The sequence below is a fragment of the Patagioenas fasciata genome, chromosome Z (genome assembly GCF_037038585.1).
Source record: "Patagioenas fasciata isolate bPatFas1 chromosome Z, bPatFas1.hap1, whole genome shotgun sequence".
Taxonomy (NCBI): domain Eukaryota; kingdom Metazoa; phylum Chordata; class Aves; order Columbiformes; family Columbidae; genus Patagioenas; species Patagioenas fasciata.
In genome coordinates, this window is record NC_092560.1 from 6,061,694 (window position 1) to 6,082,090 (window position 20,397).

General features: G+C 37.6%; 1 protein-coding gene across 4 annotated transcripts in view; it reads left to right on the forward strand.

The window, feature by feature from the left end:
- The window catches only part of EDIL3 (EGF like repeats and discoidin domains 3), a 250,484-nt gene that overhangs the window by 176,897 nt on the left and 53,190 nt on the right, over nucleotides 1-20,397 (forward strand). For all 4 annotated transcript variants that reach the window (XM_071801892.1, XM_065860558.2, XM_065860557.2 and 1 more), the window contains 2 exons: nucleotides 15,176-15,331; nucleotides 16,446-16,590. In XM_071801892.1, coding sequence (XP_071657993.1) covers nucleotides 15,176-15,331; nucleotides 16,446-16,590 — 301 coding nt within the window. The remainder of the gene's footprint in view (nucleotides 1-15,175; nucleotides 15,332-16,445; nucleotides 16,591-20,397) is intronic.

Below are 20,397 nucleotides of genomic sequence, written 5' to 3' on the forward strand. Positions count from 1 at the left end.
TTGAGACAGACACTGCCTGACCCTTACATGGGTGAACAGTTTCTGTTGAGAGGAGAAGCAGAAATCCCTATCTTATTTTTGCACCACTCCTATAATGGCCAAGGAGATACTTCGTAAGCATTTGTAGAAGGTTACAAAAAGTCAGCCCACTCTGATTTGTGCCAAGTTTCTGTCTACCTTCTTTCGGGTCTTGTCAGAAAAATCCTCCCTGTAACAATAGCCTACTCTTAGTTTTTAGTTCTGTTATCATATCACCAGCTTCTTCCCACATCCTAATTTGTGGGATCTGTATATGGGACCTTTTCCATTCTGCTCTGAGTGACAAAGCAGCTGGTCCAGAAGATGGCTCCTGAAAAACACTGTGAATGTTTGGCAGAGATTAAGTGGAAAGTTACAAAGCCAGAAACACCATTTTTAAGAAATGTAAATTAACATTCTGCAAAGTGAACCTCAAGGAGTAGCCTGTTATCCTCTTATAGTTTCTAATGCTAGATAAATTCTAAAGGAAGCTGTGTATAATGAGCAAAATCCTCCAAAGTATAAGTACATACAGGCCTGTAGCTATTTTTCCTGCGTTCCATCATTATCAGTTTTCTTTGTCATTTAATTTCTTTATTTATATGCAGCTTGGCAAACGAAAGGTTTGAGTGCTTTGCTTATAACTCGCTTGTAATGAGTCTAGAGTTTTTTTGTCTAATCTTTCAGGTGTCTGACACATACGAACTAATTAGTATGCAATTTCATTTTCCTGCATTCTCCCAATGAACTGAAAATTGAAATTACTGTTTTAAATTTACACTCTCAGCATGTAATTAGTAATGGCACTACAATGCTTGTAGTTGGCTCGTGATTTAAAGGGTCAGTGACTATGTTTTTGAAGGTAAATTAAAGTCAGAGTAAGTCATATCTCCATTTTAAAGTTCTGCTGACCTCTGTGTCTCCTTGTAGGTTGACTGTGATAAAATAGCATGTGCTTACCACTTCATTAGTGACACTACCTTTTAATGTTTCCAAATGCAATGAGGAAAACATCCCACATTTCTATTTTTCATTAATTGTTCATGAGATATAACCCAAATGGTCACTTTGCCTGTTCTGGTAACCAGTCTTCAATGTCAAAACTCTTTTTATAAGAAAGCACAGATTTCTCTTTTCCTTTTTTTTTTTTTTTCCCCTTTAGATTCATGCCTGCAAAATAATCTGTTTCTTTTTATTCTTATTCCACTGTCTCTCTTATTCCATCTCTGCTACTTTCTTGCACATATCTGTATTTTTCTATTCATTATATTTTTCCTTAGAGCAGTATGAAGCAGAATATAGATGGTCATGGCCAGGACAATTGTTTCTATTCTCTCTCTACCATATGCAAAACCATAATTGCTGTTAATTGCTGTTAATCTCTAACACAGGACATTCTAAATGTTACTGCTCTCTAGTGATATCTAACCTAGGGATCCATGCCTGTACCCTGACATTTCTTCTTCTCTCCCAGTTTCACAACCCAAACCTAATTTTTCTTAACTCATTTTGCACCTGTTCATGGCTGTTTTCCCTTTGCTTCTATAAAATATTGTCCTTTTTTTTTATATCGCTACAGTTACTATTCCTGTAATACACAAAGACCTCAACAGCGGTGAATATACCAAAAATACAGAAACTGGAATGTCATAAAGAAAACTGTGAAATGAGATTTGGTATAATTAGCGATGTAAGGACTAGCCTACAGTGCCAAAATCCTAAGTCATGCAATTAAAATGTATGAGTAATTGGGAGAAGTATGTTCTCTCAGGAATGAGAGAGTAAGGTAGGTGAATATTGTGCCGTTAAGTTAATAGTCCTGCTTCTTTAGGCTTTCAGAGTAGATATGGTCTTTTTGTTCTGCAAATAATGCAAGTTCTCAGTCCATAGATGAACCTTTCTAAAAGTTAATTTTCCCAGCAACAGTAAGACTTACACCACTTACATCAGGGAACCTGGAATGGAGAAGGAGCTCACAGCTGAACTTCAGTGGCTCCTGCCACTGCCTCACAGGGTGAGCTGGGCTGGGACTCCTAAGAATATCAACCTCAGAAATATGTGACAGTCTTAGAACAAAGCAAGAAGATGGGTAAAGACATAGAAGAGGTATAGGGTAAAAGGTATTAGATTAAAGGCTAGACAGCAGTGAAGTCTGGTAGGACACATCAGACAGCAAATATGGGTACAGCTGGCAAAGGTGATGTTTCATGTCAGAAAGCGTCAAGGAAAGTTTTAGTTAAGGAAAGGATGGGCTAAATTTGATTTTCTTGTCGTGGCTGTAGCAATCAAAAAGGAAGAAGAAAGATCAGTGTCTGCTGGTTCCCATTCAGTTGTTGCTGTTGCACTGTGACTGAGATATCACATCTAAGAACAAGAGATTCCTTAACTTCTGCTCATCTCCTGATTGTGATAGTGAAGAGGATCCCTGTGAGGAATGTAACTGATGATGCAATGAGTGCTGTACAAGGGACTACCAGCTCTTTTTAAAGTGCTCTATGGTCTTTTAGATACGGAATTTATGTGAGGCCAGTAATAAACCACAGCCACCAAGAGCAGATTTGGGCATACATTACATCTGAAGAATATGAACTAAGTATCATACCACTGGGTGGAAACTGTGATTGAACAGCTGAACTGCTGCTGTAGACTGTTGTATATAAATGTAAGTTATTAAAGAGGAAAAAAAGCTATTTTGTAAAAAGCTATTTTGTTATCCCTCCTTAAAATATAAGGAACCATTCATACGGAGACATCAGTATGGTTACCAATTGGCTGTTAAATAAAATATTCAAATATTTAATTTTATTATCGCAAAAAGGAGCAGGATTCATTTGCAAAATACCTAGACTGCTCGGCTTGGTTGCAGAATCAAGAAATGGGAAATAAAGTTGTTCAGGTTGAGTAGTTAGGTTTTCCACCTAGTTTTTATTTCATACAACTTGTCCAAAACATTTCTTTTGGGTTTTTTCCTCTTCTAATAATGCATATTTTTGCATCAATTTTCATATTTTTATTCTTTTTTTGGATCAATTTTTGAATGTCGAATGTCATTTCAAAATGGAAAATTTAGAATTCTTGTTTAGAATATATGAAAAGAGCATTCTGATTTTAACATTCTTCTAATTTCTTCTCTAAATGGCTTTTCTGACGCTATATGCCTAAGTGCAGATGAAACTCCGTATTTTGAGATACAACAGTTTCATTAAAAAGGTGCCCAACTCCTGATTGGTAGTTTGAATACATTAGCCTAAATTTTAGTCTAAATTAAAATACATTTGGTTTGTTTACTTCTACCTACTCAGTATATGTGTTTTAAATACTACTTTTTTTTTAAATTTTTAGTAACTTTGCACAGTTCTAGAAAAACCTCTTCGTTATATTTCTTAAAAGTATGAGCAAGTAGGCTTCCTTTAGAGATCTGTGAGGGAAAGTAATCTACCCCAGCAGATTCAGGGTAAAATTTTTCAAGTCCTCTGCGTATAATAATTTAAAATTTTAAGGTCAACTAAGTTCACTTAGAGCCACAAAAATGTAGTTCTTACAAAGCTGTCTCCCACAGCAGAAATCAGAGTGATGAATTAGGGACCAACACATTGGATATCCCATGAAATGCATGGAAATGTCCAGTGCAGAGCCAGCGTGCTGCATGGCTGATCAACACATTCATCCAGAGAAAAAGGAGTACAATATTCTTCCTTACATATTGCCTATACACAGCACTCACTGATACTTGTTTGAGAGAATCTAAATTCTAGTTTCTGCTCCGGCAGACATTGTTGGTTCTTTATTTAGCAATTACTATGGATGTGTTTTGGTTGCTTCTTCAATCTAAATATATTGGAATATTGCATCTGGTAGGTATAACGTATGCTTTTATTTGTGGGTTAATTTGGTTTTTACACAAGTGTTTCCCACATGACCTGTGGTTTCAATCTCATCTCTAGTTCTCAGCTTCACATTTTGAGGCCTTGCAGTCCCTAATACTGACCTAGTTAATTGTGTGTCTGTAAATCTTACCAAGCTAACCATAACTATTCTGACACACAAAAAGTGTACTTGTAGTAAAGGCTTTCTAAGTTACATAATTCTTATCTGCAAGCAGGAATCAATAAAGTGTTGTTTTTTTTTTTTCCTTCGTGAAATACAAGGAGAATAATTACTATCTTCCACATCAAGAACTTCCAAAGAGCAAGTATGCACCAGGTGATAGCTATTTGCTAATAAAATGTTAAAACCCAAAATACACAGAGGTCTTGCAGAACATTCGTTCAAACATCTGTTAGGAAGAGCTCTAAGCAAACTACCATCTGTCAAACCACTCATTTTGTCAAAGTTCATTTCCTCATTCATGAGTACTGTTGTATCAGCTTCCAAAAATACCTGTCATCATAGATTAAATATTTAATATTACTTAATATAGCACCCAGTTTAGTATAATGTGGTCAAGTGAACCTTAAAAAATACAATCTCAGAGTCATCATGTAAGGTGACTCAAACCATATAGGAAGACTTAATTTGCTGATTTAAATGCTGAAAAAAAGCTATTAAAGTTCAGCTTTTTTTTTGTCAGTAATCCAAAATTTGACTTAAAGTCATGGGAGGATTTCCTTGGGGGTTATTGACAAATGGTAGTAAGTACCTGAAAGCCCTTGTCAGGGAAGAACAGAAGCTAATAAAGAAAATGCAGTTGAATTGTGTCAAAATTATCCCATGTAGGACCTTTGTACTGTAGGAATCAGAAGACATCATCAGCTGGTGAAAGTCTGCCCTAAATTCTCTGGCTTCAGTGAACTCAGTATCAATGTCTGCTGGCTACAGATTTCCCTCAACAATTATACATTTAGTGTACAGGTATAAATATAATTTATGTACTCAGACAAGAAAATAGAAGGACTGTGAGCCTATTTGTTAGTTTAATCAACCAGATACTCCCTTGTGTCCCATAACTTAGTTTCTATTTGATATCATCTTGTATTTTCTAGTTTCATTCCTTGTAGACACAAACACCCACACACACATATATTCAAACAATTTTTGATTGAGGTTTCAGATACATAAAAACAGTCGGTTCAGAGTTAGCATCCCCATGGCAACAGAAACTTGGTGCTTCTATAAACACTATCCATAACATGACTTGTCAGCCTGTGTGCCAGCTTTCCTTAATTACTCTGTGTAATATGACTGAACGACTGAAGCAACAGTACTTCTAAATGCATTGTTTCATGCATCTGTAGTGCTTTTTCACGTTTATCATCCTGATATTAAAAGTAACCAAACCAGCAAGTGGTGACACACTGAAATGAGCAAATGTGTGTCCACCTGGTTTCTTGTCCCAATAATATGTTGCATGTGGAGATGCCCCAGCACCTGTGTGTTGGCTCACTGACTGTAATCGAGTGATAGGTGGGCATCACAGTCCTCTTTTGGGGAGGAGAGCATCTAATTCTGTAAAATGATATTGTGCTGATGTGCAATAGTCAAACAAGTTGTATTTTATGTTGTAAACATGCACTTTCAAAACCAGGAAAGCAAATGTTCCTTGCCTGTAGTTACTCTCCTGCAAGGCTTGACTTCTAGAAAAAAAAAAACTGTTTCAAGTTATTTCACTACAACTAAGGTTCAAGATATAAAGTTTAAGAAGAAGTAAAATTACACACCAGTGTATTAAGATTTTTGTGTGTGTGTGGTACAGAGGCATGCATATACACTTACCTCTGTGTTGATGGCCCCAGAGCAGTATATGCTGAATTCATATATGTGTAGGTAGGTAACATAAACACAGAGCAATCTGCAGGGTGAAAATATAGGAAAAGCCTTGGTACAGCTGTCATGTAAGAAAGCACGCATGCAGTCCTTGGCTGCACCTCTATATTTTTCTGCGATTTTACAGCTGCTGGGGAAAAATTGCTGTTTTATACAGACTGTGAGAAGTATGGGAGGTAAACAGCACCATGATAGCACAGCAGAAAGCAGGGGCTACAGTAAATTCACACTCCTTGACCTCCTCTGGAAATGATAATGTGTGCATGTCATCTCAAAGACTTTTTAATTTCAGTAGAACATCAGTTCTGTGGACTGAAAAATAGAGTGTATTTTACTCTTGCACTCTTAAAACCTTCTTATTCCATAAGTGGTTAAGATAAAGAGACATAGTTCAAGACTTGAGTCTTTCAATGAGACTTTTCAGATTTTGAGGGCTTTTTCTTTGTCTACTGCAAAACCAAGCAACTTCTAATGTTTTTAATCTAATCTATTGCATGTCAGCTCTTGTAGAAGGAAAAAGTATTTTGAGGAAAAATGCAGAGATAATTAAAATGATTGCTAAGTCTCACAGAAGTGTAACTTTTTTATGTTTATATATCAACTTTTTTGTCTCTTCGTTAATTTCAAGAGACAATGAAAAATATATTGTGAGTGTATTTGTTGTGATTCAACCAAGATTCAGCCAATTTCTTAAGGTTCAGGCAGGATTAATCATTTGAGTTGCCTTTTCATTTTCTGTAGTAGCATTTGTGGGTGAAGAAATCATTTGAGTGGCAAAGTCTTTTTGTCAGTTACAAAGCCATCTGTCCCCTATGTGCTTACTAATCTACTGCTATACTCCACTTGTGTCCATCTAAAACCTTGGCCTCTCTCCCTACACAACCAGTCTCATAGCAACCAACAGATTATTTTCAAAGCTGACAATATATGGGAGGGATTGCTTTCACATACTCATATTTTCCAATTTGTCTTTCTCCCACAAATGTTGTCATGAAGTGAACACAGTCTAACAGTTGCTGTAACTATCAGCAGCACTACCAGATCAGTCAGAAGTCCTAGTTATAGCTGGAATTTCAAAATGCTTTAGGTTGTCTGTAATCTGACAACTAAAAATACTGTGCACTAACTACACAAGTCATTTGCAGGTACAGGGGAAGAGCAAAAGGATGCACAATAGGCAGCATAAAGCCAGCTATGGCTGCCAGGCTCATTGAAATAGAAAGTTTTAAGTAGGTATATGACAATTGTCTTTATCATGGAAGAAAGGGGATAAATATGTGTATTTTATGAACGGTCCTTCATTACTGATCTGCACATTATTATTGACTGAGGAAGGGTTGCTAAAGCGTGTTAGCATGAGAAGTGGCTGCTCACGAGGAGTCTGCAAACACAGATCCACCGTGTTGCTTGTTCCTTGTGGACTCCTTGCAGAAAATCTAGACCTGGTTTGAGCTGTGGGATTTGCAGCATCTCCCAAGGCTGACATGGCCAAGATTGCATAGGAAAGGAAATCTGCCCATCGCATAGCCCATGACCATCCTGTCGTGTGGAATTACACTTTAGGTCAATGCTTGCCCTTCCTTTGCAGTCATAAAGAGTTTAATTTCTATAGACAAGCTGCATAAAAGGTAGTGAACTATGGTTAAGAAGTGGCCCCTGCACAGTTCGTTTGTGCACCATTTGATAGCACGATTAATACTTACTGGTTTTATTCCAGTGGAAGAAATAAGTAGCTTTAGCTGTTGTTAAAACTGTATTGTGTTAAAATAAGCTGGGAATGTGCAATGATCACAACACCCTAGTAGGGATATCACTGAGCCAGGGAAGTCTAATCTCCCATATGTTTGAGTCTTTTCTTCAGATTCCATCTTTCAATGGATGGGCTTAATTCCATGTTCAGCTTTAATATTCAAAGATAATGAAGATAATTCCTTCATCTGGGCAACAGACCATCAGTTTCTAGCACATTTCTTTATTGCTTAACATTTCTTGGTCTGAGAAGATAAATAGGACTGAGACAAAGCTCACTGTACTCAGAGTGGGAATTCATCCCAGTTGTCCTTGTCAGGGCAGGTCTGGATAACTCTGATAACTCTGGTTGTCAGAATTTTTACTAACAAAGTGCTTTCAAAACAAAAGGAAAAAATGCAATAGAAAGTACCTTTGATCTTTGCAATGGGCACAGTAAGAGTCTTTCCTGGATATGTTTTCATGGTGATTGTAGTATTCTATCTTCTGAATCTACTTCTTTTCCCTAAATAAAAGGGTTTTCATGTAGGATTAAAAGAAAAGTGCATGTTTATTTCTGTGACCTGTCATATCTTCTAACCTCTACAAACTATTGGTCAAAGCTGTTTTACTAGGGGAAATAGATAAAGATATTTTCTCTGACATTTTTATTTACTCATTCTTTGGCTGGTACTTTAAGAAGTGTTCTAGACATTTTGGGGAAGTTCTTTCTGGGAGGTATTAGCATGGCAAAGACAGGAAGAGTATTCACAAATTCAAGGTATATACAGGAATTGATAGTAGCAGTGAACAACTTTTGTGGTTTTTAGTTAACCTTAAATTGCAAGTAGTTAACAGCCATTCAATCAATACCTTGTAAGTGGGATGAAATTTTACAGAGCTACAAACCTCTGAACAACGTGAGACTGATTATGGGTCTCTTCTTGAGATGGCAGTCTAAACATGCCAGTATTTTAATGCTTCATATAATGCAGTTAATGGCATTCATAACAACTATGTTTGGGACCAAAATAATGACTTAATAATAAGAAGAAATCGACCAAGCAAGTTTTTAGTCTGCCTAAACATGTAATCTCGCTGAGACATAAAGTGAAAGTTCTCAGCAAAAGTCAAATTGAGTGATTTTTGGTAATATTCATAATATATGTTCCTCCGTACTAGTATTACATGGGCCAAATGATCCCTGTATTTATGTTTTTCATATAAGCAGGGTTTAACTTATATTCTGATATTTTCAAATTAAATTATTGGGTCAATTCATGTCCCTGATTCAGCATGCCTGACTTGAAGGAAATCAATAACCTAGCTGAAGATAGCAAAGGTGATGAGTTGCTTTCACGTGGCTGGCTGGGGCTAAACTGTGAGTACAGAGAAGACGCAAGAGATGTTTGTTGTTACCATAAGATATGACAGATTGTCAAGGCACTCTGGAAACAGCAGTATTGGGAGGGTGAGTTTGCAGAGGATTTAGTAGCAAAGTTATGAAGAGGCTTTGCTGGAGCTGCATTCATGCAAGTCAAACAAAAAGGGCCTGAGATTAGAAATAACAGAGTATTTAATTGGTTTGTCTGCAAGGTACAATCCCACAATCACGTTAGGAGTTATTTGTAAAGTGACCTGCAGCAAATGAACATGTTAGCTCTTCTGGATTATCAGTTATAAGATAAAACATGTTGGCCTTTCTCCACATAATAAACCTCCTCCCAGAACAGCAGCAACAGCTGGAGTGCTGCTGTGGACAAATCACTGTGTTACCTAATCTGGATGCTGGTTAAAACACACATCACTGCTACTATGCTGACTGCATTAATGCCCTCAGCTAAATCTGGAGAAGCTCTGCTGACAGTGCTGATTAGGAGAGTAACGAAAAGCCGCAGACAGGCAAGATACATGAGCATCTTATACCCAGGTGCCAGTGGTGCTTTGCAATGGGGAAGATAATAGTAACTGACCTGTTCCAACCTTCCTGAACCTCATCACATGCCGAGCCCTGCTCTGCAAACGCTTGCCCTTGATGTGACATGAGGGTAAAGCAGCAATGTTCAGACGTGTTCAGGGCCTCCAGTGCTGGAAGACAGAAAAGCAAGCATGGGAGGGAAATTTCAGGCTCGCTAAACTTCCCAGTGTTGAGGGAATCATGTCAGGTTCCTCCTTTCCTGAGATTGTTACAAACATTTCCAATGGCAAGTGTATCTATTTTTCATCAGAAAATGTTTCTGTGGGTGCTTTCTAGCTAGATTTATCAGAATTATGCCTCAAAAAAAACCCCAAGAAAATTAGATTTCAATCCTTCAAAAACTGATGAAATCAGCAGAGAAGGGTTGCTGTAATAAATCTTTGAATGCCGGTATAACCTTGATCTCCTATTCAACCCTATTTTTATATGAACAATATAGAGTATTAGTAAAAATTCATATACTTAGCACTAGAAAAGATGGAGAATTATTTATAGCCATGTTATTTTATTTCATAACTGAAACAAGTAAACACCATAGTTCTCCATAAACCGCATTTCTGTTTATGAATAAAGGCTCATGTAAAATTACATTTGCACTCTCAAAGACCAAACATTTTCTGAAGGCTTTCATCTGAGCATTTCTTGACAGTTTGCTTTTAAGGTATACTTCAGACAAACCAATTCTGTATGAAATGTTAGTGTTATTGCTAACACTGCAACAACAGATGAGGTGAATATGGTTACATATTCTGGCCAGGAGCATCACATATGGTGTCTTCCTAAAGTCTTTTCATCCCTTTTCTCCTCTCCTACATATAATAATGCAGATAAGACTGATGCAACTGATTCTTTTATAGTTTGTGGGGTTTTTTTTGTCAAGTAAGTAGCTTGTGCACACTGGATATACTAATAGTTGATCACAAATTGAAGAGGAATGTGAACTTCTTCCACTCATGCTACCCCTAGTCTCTGCTATTACATTGATCTATTATTACTATGACTTCTAGTCTTTTTCCTCCAATTCTAAGGTTTGTTAAGCATGCCAGGAAGTTAGTTTTGGTCTTTGCGGAATCCTTTGTGCTGTTAATTGAATGCCCTCCTGTTTTTATGGGAAACAAGCATCTACAGGAACTTCTAAAATTACCTTGTTCGTATTGCCACTTTCTCTTGTGAAAATATTCACTTGTTTTATTTCCTTTCATATGTGGATTTTTTAGAGTTCTAGTAAAATCTTGATTGGCTATGTTGTCATCAGTGTAGGCAGTTGAATGATTTAGCGTCTTACAATAGATTTATGTGAGTCATTGCATTCAAAAACATTAGTACACCAGTGAAAACTGTTTAACAGGTAATTACTCACACAGAATCAGTGCTGAGAGCAGGAAACATGGCACGCTAGTTACTTTTTCCCCTCCTCTTGAAAGAGGCCATGACTCTGTAACCTACTGTGATGATAAAAGTGATCTAATCATGGAATCAGGATGATTATGGTAGTTGAAAGGAACAAGGTTAAAAGAAATTTCAAGGAGTGCTGGGAACTTTTTAAATGGATAGAATCAATTTTATTCCCCAGCCCTTGAGCATACACTGTAGTCGAGGGAGTATGCCTCGAGTGATTTTGTTTTTACTTACTTTTACTATATGACATGGTATAGAAGGCACCGAGTAACTGACAGTACATGAATTTATCCTTCAACAGCATATACAGTACTGACTCTCAGGTATTTTATCTTGTGCCTGGACACTGCCTATTAACTTGAGCTGGCTGCCATACCTGTCCTCTAGTTGAGCTTTTTGTAATATCAGCACGGTGAGTTTGCACCATCCACCATATGTGGTGTATTCACAATCTATTTCTTGTAGCATCAGGTTTAAATGAATTGACATCGGACTACTGGCTTTCTCTTACATGCAGTTTTACCTGAGTGCTTCAGCATTCATCATCTATTTCAGCCCCAGAAAACTTCCTTATTGAAGCGCAAAATGTGTTTGAGGCAGATTCTATTGCCTGTAGGTGTTACATGGCACCTTACACAAGTTTTGTGAAATGCTTCATGCCATGATGCCATGCAATGGGCATCTTGGGATTTACCCATGAACATTGCAGCCAAATCCCTGATGTCTGTTGGGGGAGTTAGGTCCCGTGGAAGTTGCTGGACCCAGAAGCCCTCTCAAAGCTATGGCTGAATGCCGGTCTATGGACAGCGTCTGTGTCAAGTCTGAATCTGCTACTCTCAAAATAACCTTAAACTGAAGTAGGGCTGGTAGAACTGATAGTTTTGTGGGTTTTTTTCCTAGCTTTAAGTAGTTTCTTCAAATTTCTATGCAAGTATCTTCTTCTTACAAGGTCTTTACTGTGCATTAGCACTTAAATACAGGGGTAAATCCCTCAATATTCTATTGGTCTTCTATCATCCTTGATTTTTTTCCCATTAATCAAGGAAGTGGTAAGGGGTTCTTTATAACTGAATATGGTATTACCTTTTAAAAAAAAGGAGTGTTAGATTCCTGTTCTTATCCTGGTGACTTTCACCTCTTTGTTTTTGTTTTGTTTTAAAACACAGTCACCCATGTAATTAGCATGTATAACATTCTGTCTTGGATCCGAATCCACAAAGCAGAGCTTCTTAAGCTGTTTTTCTTCACGATTGCCACAGAAAAAATACCTTTGAAGATGCTTTTAGTGCTGAAAGAGATAGTTCACATTTCACATTGGGAACTTTGCTTCCTACTGAAGTACATTACGTAAGAAAGATTTCAGCACCTGCTTCATTATAGTCATTGCACAGTTGTAGTATTTTAAGTTTTGCTAAGCTCTGACTTGAGAAAAAATAAAATACATAAGAGAAGTCGGACAAGAAGGCAAATTAATTCCTGGTGTATCCATATGCATTGAAGGGAGCTACCACAGGCATGATGTTAGCCTCATGGGGATTTTGTGTGTAAGAAAGCTGCAGGGATTTGAAAGCTGGTTTTTTCCCTTTTATTGGGATGTTCCTGCAAACATTGACAGAATATGTAGACCTAATTGCAAAACACTGTATCTGTTTTTTATTTCCTGTGTTATATCAAGCTCAATATTGCTTAAAGCCAAAGCTCAGTTTGTGACTCAGAGTATGGATAGTGATCAAGAAAGCCTCTAAAAGCAAAAATTCTGTCTGTTAAAACAGAGAAGTAAATTAAATTGTATCGTTTGTACATACAGATACCCAGATCAGGCTATAGAGCAGTCTGATGTATAGCAGAGTGAAGGCAGGCTTTTTACTTCCTGAAACTCACAGAAGACATGTTAAACAGTGTTCATAATAAATGAGTATTTCATTTTTATTATTTTCTGACCAAATCTTCCCTTCATTCAGCAGGACGTTTTTTTTAAGTTTCATTTTTCTACCACTGTATTAAACTCTTTGGCAGATTAGTTTTGGGTGGAATTTGATGTTGTTTTGCTTCTCGAAGTGCAGTGGTTGATTTGTTGTGCATTAGAAATGGAGGCTGGAGCATGGAAAGGAGCCAGTGTGGGAATATAATATCCTGTGGTTAAAGCTGTGGTTTCATTACAAACTACTCTTTCTGAGTAAACAGGGGAAAATAATACACACAAATTCTCATCCAAAAAAGTTGCCTTAGATTATTATCCAGAAAAAAAGAAAAATCACAAATGAAGCTGGAAGAATATTAGGTACATGCATAACTGAATCAAAGAAAATGCATTTTGTATTGGATTATATATTCCTTTTCCCAAGCAGTGAAACATGAAGATTCTTGGAATATGTAAAAGACAAATAATCAATGATTGGTTTCTGTCTGACTGTGCTGATTTGTTTTTGGAGATGACTTTCACTTACTTAGTAACAACTTGTTAAATACAGGAAAAAATAGTTTTGCATATTTATTAATATTCTTACATTCCAGTGAAATCTGCATAAGAGACTGGTCACTATTATATGTTAACTACATTTTCAAATGTAGTGAGTTGGCTGATAATAGTGTCTGGAGCTTCCCTCTAACCTGGAATGGAGCAAAAGAAGGTTTATGAAGACTGTAAAAAGACTTGAATCTCTTCTGTTTTTTACCTCTCTAAATTCCTGTTGAGGGTCCATTCTCCTCATGGCAATTGTGAATGCTCCTGAGTTTTCCTGATATATCTGAGAAAGATCCTGTAAAAAATCTGATGTTTTATAGGCAACTTTCTCCTCTCTCAATGGGTCTAAACCTCTAAAAACCCTCTGTTATTCTAAAGGTGTATGAGTGCCTCTTAATTACTTATACAGAGAACCACCTTAAAATTACACTGAAATGTATTTCACCTCGAGAAGAAAAATATCAGAAGCCCAACTATTCCAGATAAGTAGCAGAGAGATAGCTAGACCCCCTGAAAAGAACAGCAATGAAATTCTGTCCTCCTCCACTTTCCCATTCTGTACACAGTAGATATTGAAACACTGATCTTCTTACATCCTTAGTAGAGGCTCAGTTATGTTACGGAGTGTGAGAAAATCTTGAGACCACACTGTAAAGAACAAAGTGATTAAAGTATTTGGACAGCAGATATCTGATCTGTCTCTGACTCCCCATATTCCTGTGCTGGGGCTTCCATCCCAAACAGTAGGGAGTGCAGCTCCAATAACTGGGGAGCAGAGATAAGATTCATCTGGAGGAAGCAAGTGCTAATGTAGTTTAATGTATTATTGACATTGTCCTGGTTGTTTCCTCTCTAGTATTTCCATTCATCTCCTTTTATCACACATCTGCCTACGCCTTCATGCAATTCTCACAGTACGACAGCTCTTTGTTAAGCTTCATTTGGTGCAAAAGTTACAGAGTTCAGCTGCCTACCAGCAAGAGGGTGTGAGTGCAATTGTCACGGGTCGCTTCATGATTTTTTTCATTGCAGGCACCAAGCTCACGATGCCAGCAAAGTTTGATTTGAATATCACATTCTGAATTTTGTGAGAATGTAGTTATTTTTCCCACACGATAGATGGATAAAGAAGGCAGAACTAAGGTTGGCTGAATAGTGTTGAACTCTCCGTACACCTTTTGTACTTCAGGAGGTTGAGATCAACTCAGACAAGTACACAGGGAATGTTCATGTCCATTGATAGACATTTTGTTATTGACTGTTTTGGGATTAGCATTTCAACCATGAACTTCAGATAGATGAATTTTCAGTGAAAATCAAACAAACATACATTTGTTTCCTTTACAGAACATCCATATATTTTTACTCCCACAAATAAATCTAACCTGAAGGAACAGGTTCTTTGTATGGGATTACAAATAGATTTTTAATAAAACAGAAGATTCAGCCTTTGGTAAATTACCATACTGTTGCATTTATTTTTTAAGAAGAAAATATATAGCAGTAATCCTATATACCAGTAATATGCTATATCTCAGTAATATCCAATATATCAACGATATATGTGAATTTGTGTGTACACATACACATGAAGACATAAGTATAGCACAACTTTTTAGTACAAGTTTTTCATTCATTTGTGTGCATATGTGTATGAAATGAATCAAAGATAAAATGAGTTAATGCAAGTGTAAAGAGCGTAGTTTAAATGCTAAAGCTATACATTTTCCTTGCCTCCATTAAAAAAAAAAAAAGTAATCAGAGGAATCTGGAATCAGAATCATGTCCTTCAGATGGTTATCGGTAATATTGTACTGTTATTTCAGATAAACCTGCAGAAGAAGATGCGAGTCACTGGAGTCATAACTCAAGGTGCCAAGAGGATTGGAAGTCCAGAATACGTAAAATCTTACAAAGTTGCATACAGCAATGATGGGAAGTCATGGACAATGTACAAAGTAAAAGGCACAAACGAAGATATGGTAAGATTAAGTTGTCTGTATATGAATACATCTTATGGTTTAGCTGCCTTAGAGGTATGAGGTATCTATAGACATGATGATGTATCTGTAGATATGTATAATTGCCTGACAGTATGATACAGGTTGCCTTGTCGAAATTTTTCTCAGGAAAAAAAAAAAAATCAATAAATTTGCACTTTCTGTCTGCTAAGAGTTTCTTATACTTTAATTGATGGTTGTATAAATACTATTTCCCAAGGCTAGAATAATCCTGTTTATTACACTTAACTGGTTTTCATTTTAATTAGTTTACTAGTAATTACTCATTACTCTGTTTTCAATTTAGTTTTATTACATTGGCAGATTAGTGTTAACCCTTAAAAGCATAGGACTCATTCATCAATGCTAATCTCTGTACTGCACAAACAGTATCATCCTGTGGGAAGCCTGTGTTTACAGTTTATACTTACCGCTTATTTTTTACAGAGCTGTGCATACAAAGCAGCAAAAATCCCTTTACTCTGTAAGTTAAGCTAGAACTAAGGCACTTTGCAGCATTAGACACAGTTTCTCTGTTGAGGAAATTAAAATACTGTGTGAAGAGGTATATAATGAGGGATGAAAACAAAGTACAACCATATCTCACTGGAGTGAGGAGTGAACAGAAGAATGCTTATGGGTTTATTTCAGCTCCCCGTGCGATCAATGGGAGGGTTGCAGTGCGCTTCAGTCGGTGTTGGATCAGGTTCTTGAACTAGAGGGAAAAAAATAAATGTCAATCAGTATAAATAATTGCAGGCTAAATTGAATTGGGACTATGTAATATACTAATTAGAAAATAAGGCATAATTTAGTTGCATTACTACTTTTGGTTTCTAGGAGTCACAAGCTAGCAATCCTGATTCAGTGCAGGTGGAAAACACATGCTGACACAAGCCAATGGCAGTATGTTTTCCTTAAGAACTTGTATTTTGGGCACTAGCAATGGAAAAACAGCCTCTATTCGGGACAAGCTTGCAGACAAATGTGCAGGGATGGTCAGAAGAACAACACAGATATTTTTGAGATAGGGAAATCAACTGAACCCCCAGTAACCCTCCTGGCATGTTTTTATGAGTGTGTCATTTTATCACAGGTGTTTCGTGGAAACGTGGACAACAACACCCCGTATGCTAACTCCTTCACCCCTCCCATTAAGTCTCAGTACATACGGCTGTATCCCCAGGTCTGCAGAAGACACTGCACATTGAGAATGGAACTTCTTGGCTGTGAACTGTCAGGTGGGTTTTCTGTAGTCTCCACATCTCAGAAACCATCCATCCAGCAGCACATTTTTGTGCCCAAGGTCTAAACCATGAGCATTTTATTCCTGGTGAAATGCAGTCGGCAGAGCTGAGTTTATCCAGACAGTTACTTATCTTTTTTAATGTAAATTATTAAAACACTAACATGTACCTAAATGATGTGACAATAGTTGCTTGCAGTAAGGCAGCAGTAGTAGTAAGGAAATGTACTAGCAACCTAATAACACATTGTAAATCTTTCTGTGCACATTGGCCTCCAATTACATGCGACTTAGAAGAAGGTCATTTATAGCAGTTTTCCTAAGTACCAACAGGTATCAGGACCCAGTATGTCACATATAAGCAGACCATAAAAGAGAGAGTTTCTAACTCAACAGTTGTGCTCAGCACAGCCCAAACTAAGTCCAGAAAGCAATTTCTGAGAGCTGAAGCTGTTTATGCAGGGCTGTACAGCAGAGTCACAGCAGCAGCAGGTGTCAAAGCTGACTTGGGTAATTCCTCCTGGCTGCTGGGTGGCCACATCGATGTGCTGTGTGACACCCTCGGGGGATGAAGGTGCTTCAGCTGCCATCGAGGGCCACTCGAAGTGCAGCAGGATACATTTTGCCGGACTGCTTAAGTCAAGATTTCAGTTTAGATTTGTTTTGTGGACTTCTGGCAGAAGCAGGCATTGTGTCTCACAGCAAAAAGTAAATGAACAAGTGGAGCCAATATAAACCCTCTTAAGGTTTGTAGTAGCAGAAGCTATAGCTCGTAAATGTAAAGCCTGACCTCTAGCCACTCTCTGCAATAACCTCCTTCCCTTACAAATTCAGTAAAGCATGTAAATTTTCTATCTCTTTCAAGAGATCAACCTTTTACCAGTGGGAGCGCTCCACTGAATTCATTTAAAATGATTTTTATGTGGCTGCCTCCTTACTGTACAAACAACAGTCATCCAGTTCACGAATGATATATCAAAACAGCTGGAGTTAAATAATTCTTAGTTCTCTAGTGGCATCAAAACCAGATTCAGAAATGAAAAGTTAATGCATTAATCTCACTGTAGCCCTTTTCCAATACAGATAGGTTTGAGAGTAAATAGAAAATTCTGTCTAGCTGCTTTAGTCTATTTGATGTTGGTTTTTTTTTATGTCTTCCATTTGTGGAACCACAATTTAGAGTAAGTCCTTGCCAGAATGGCCAGGAATTGTTTTGCTCAAAGAACTGTGAAAGCTAGTGAAGTGAATTCATTTCAGTGGTCTCCTCACAGTTTCAAGGTCATCTTTCCTTAGAACTGCAGGCAGCCAAGGCTCAGCAAAACAATTTCTTCTGAAAGAAGAGTATAATTATACATAACAACACACTAATTCACTCTAACTTCAGGTGGTCGGTGTAAAGCAGAAAAACACTTGAAGAGGTCTGACTTCTCTAACAAGTCCTGGTGCTAGAGAAGAGCGTCACTACTGAAGGGAGGGAGACTGTCTCACAGTACCAAATCATCATGAAAACTAATTCTTTCTTAGAACAAACTTCAGCAAAATGTTAAATACAATCTGCTCTAGACTCATAAATAGCTTTATGCACCAGGACCCATGATCAGATCTTATTTAAAACCATGATCAGTGCTTGTGAAGTTGGCCATCAATAAATTAGGCATTACTTTTCACGGCCTTGTGTTCCTGCATTACTTGTGTTTTGCACATCTCTGTATTGTAAATTCCCTTCCTGTACTGGTGTGGGAGGAGAAACAGATCACAGCTGCTGCTTACTAGAATGCCTTTATTCATTAAGCTGTTACAAATAGTAGCATCAAGCTGTTGTTTAAAAAAACACAGATTAACTGTCCACACAACACAGTCAGTTACTCATCCAATTCACTCACACACTCAAACATCTGCACGTATCAGGCTCTGCTCTTGCACATGGTCCATGTCACACATTGTTGATTCTTGTGTATGTTGGTGGCTGTGTACCAATTCAGCAAATTCTTGGTGTTCTGAGTTTGTCAGGTCTTACAGAAGGATGCCGGTCCCCAGAATTTAGCCTTCCTTTTGAGACTTCTATTTTCTTCTGGGCATGTAATATTCCTCTTCTGGCATGTTGTTCTCTGGTAACTATTTCTCTATCCTAAGAGTACCCATAGATATCATTCACACAAACTCACAGACAAAGGGACTTTGTAACATTTGCATTTAGTACTAGATTCCCCTCCTCTTGTTTGTCTTCAGCACTGTCTAATCTGGAAAGGAATCCTATGTTCATTAATAGGAAGAAAAATTTTACAATTCCTTAATTTTCAGAAAAGAAAAATATCACAGTGTTAATCAAAACAAAATCACCTTTGTCCTCAAATAATTGACATATGTTGCTTCTACCAACACTGCATGAATGCTGGCCCAAGATAAGACTCATGTAGACCTTTGCATGCAGATCTATTTGTGGTTTTGCCTCCACTCTATTGGATGTTTAACATTTTCTTTGGAGGTTTGTGCTTTCTTGAAAGAAGAGGTAGATGAGGGGCATGGTACAGGATGCAGACTGAAGAGCAAAATGTTGTGCCCCCAGAAGAGTCAACAGAGAATAACCTTTTTGTGGATTCTTTCAATTTTCAGATACTAATCCATACTCATTATTTCACTGCTCCTGTTTCATCAAGCTAGATCAAATAAAGAGTAACTACAAACTTATATCTGGGTAGGGTAAACATACAGAGTTATCAGATAACGTGTATCACAGATGGTGATATCCAAAGCATCCCAAACATTTTGACCTAAGACACTCCACTAAACATAGCCATAAGAATGTCTACACCGGCCCTCACTGACTTTAACAGGTTGTAAAAATGGGTAGGGAGATTGAATCCTTTCACAGAAACATTGCAAAAAAAATTTTAAGAAAATACAGTGCAGTGAAGAGGAGATGCCCCAGGGAGCCATAAGCATTATTAAGAATGTAGTTCTGTGAGGGTTGACTGTCTACAGACACAACGTTTTGTACTAGTTTGATGACTCTGGCCTTTGCGCTCATAGATCACCTATCAAAATAAACAGTCCTTATCTTCTGTCATTGCAGCAGGGTGCCACGGGAGCTGGGAAGAGACTGGGTCTGCTGTTGCTCCCTGTTACATGGCCCTGAGACATTGTTCTGCCACCCATGTGCCTCATGTTCATCGCTTTTGATTCTCATTGTTCTTCTCACTTTCTCCTGTTACCTTTAACGACTGCCTTTCTCCTCTGGGGCAGCGGGGAAGGAAGGCAAGTGTAAAATCCCATTAATGCACGAACGCATGCACAAGCATGCCAGCAGACACATCTGTCGCTTCATAAATCAATAATAATACTCAGAAAAGGCAGAACTATTTTTTGATGGATTGGGCCAGCACTGAAAAACAGTTTTGACAACCCATGTTTTTGTGTCAGAAACCTCCCTCAGACTCCTCAGATGAAACATGGCTGCTGACAGCGCTTGTGATCCTGGAGTGATACTTCAGAATTGAATAATAAGCAAAGTCTTTCTCTAAAGCAACAAATGAGTCTCTTTCATTTGTGCTATCAATTGCTCCCTCCTACTCCGAGAAAAATTGTTGTGGTGTTGTTTTGAACTAGGTAGTTCATTCTACAGACAAGGTTGTGCAATTTCCATTTGTGTACTGAGAATCGGTTCTGAAAATCTGCGTTCTTTACAAAGATTAACTCTAGGTTTGGTTTATTTTTCATTTGGTATGAAATATGCCAGTACTTCAAATTTTAAATACAGTTGTTACTACACTAAAGGGCATATTATTATTGTTTGTCTCTGATA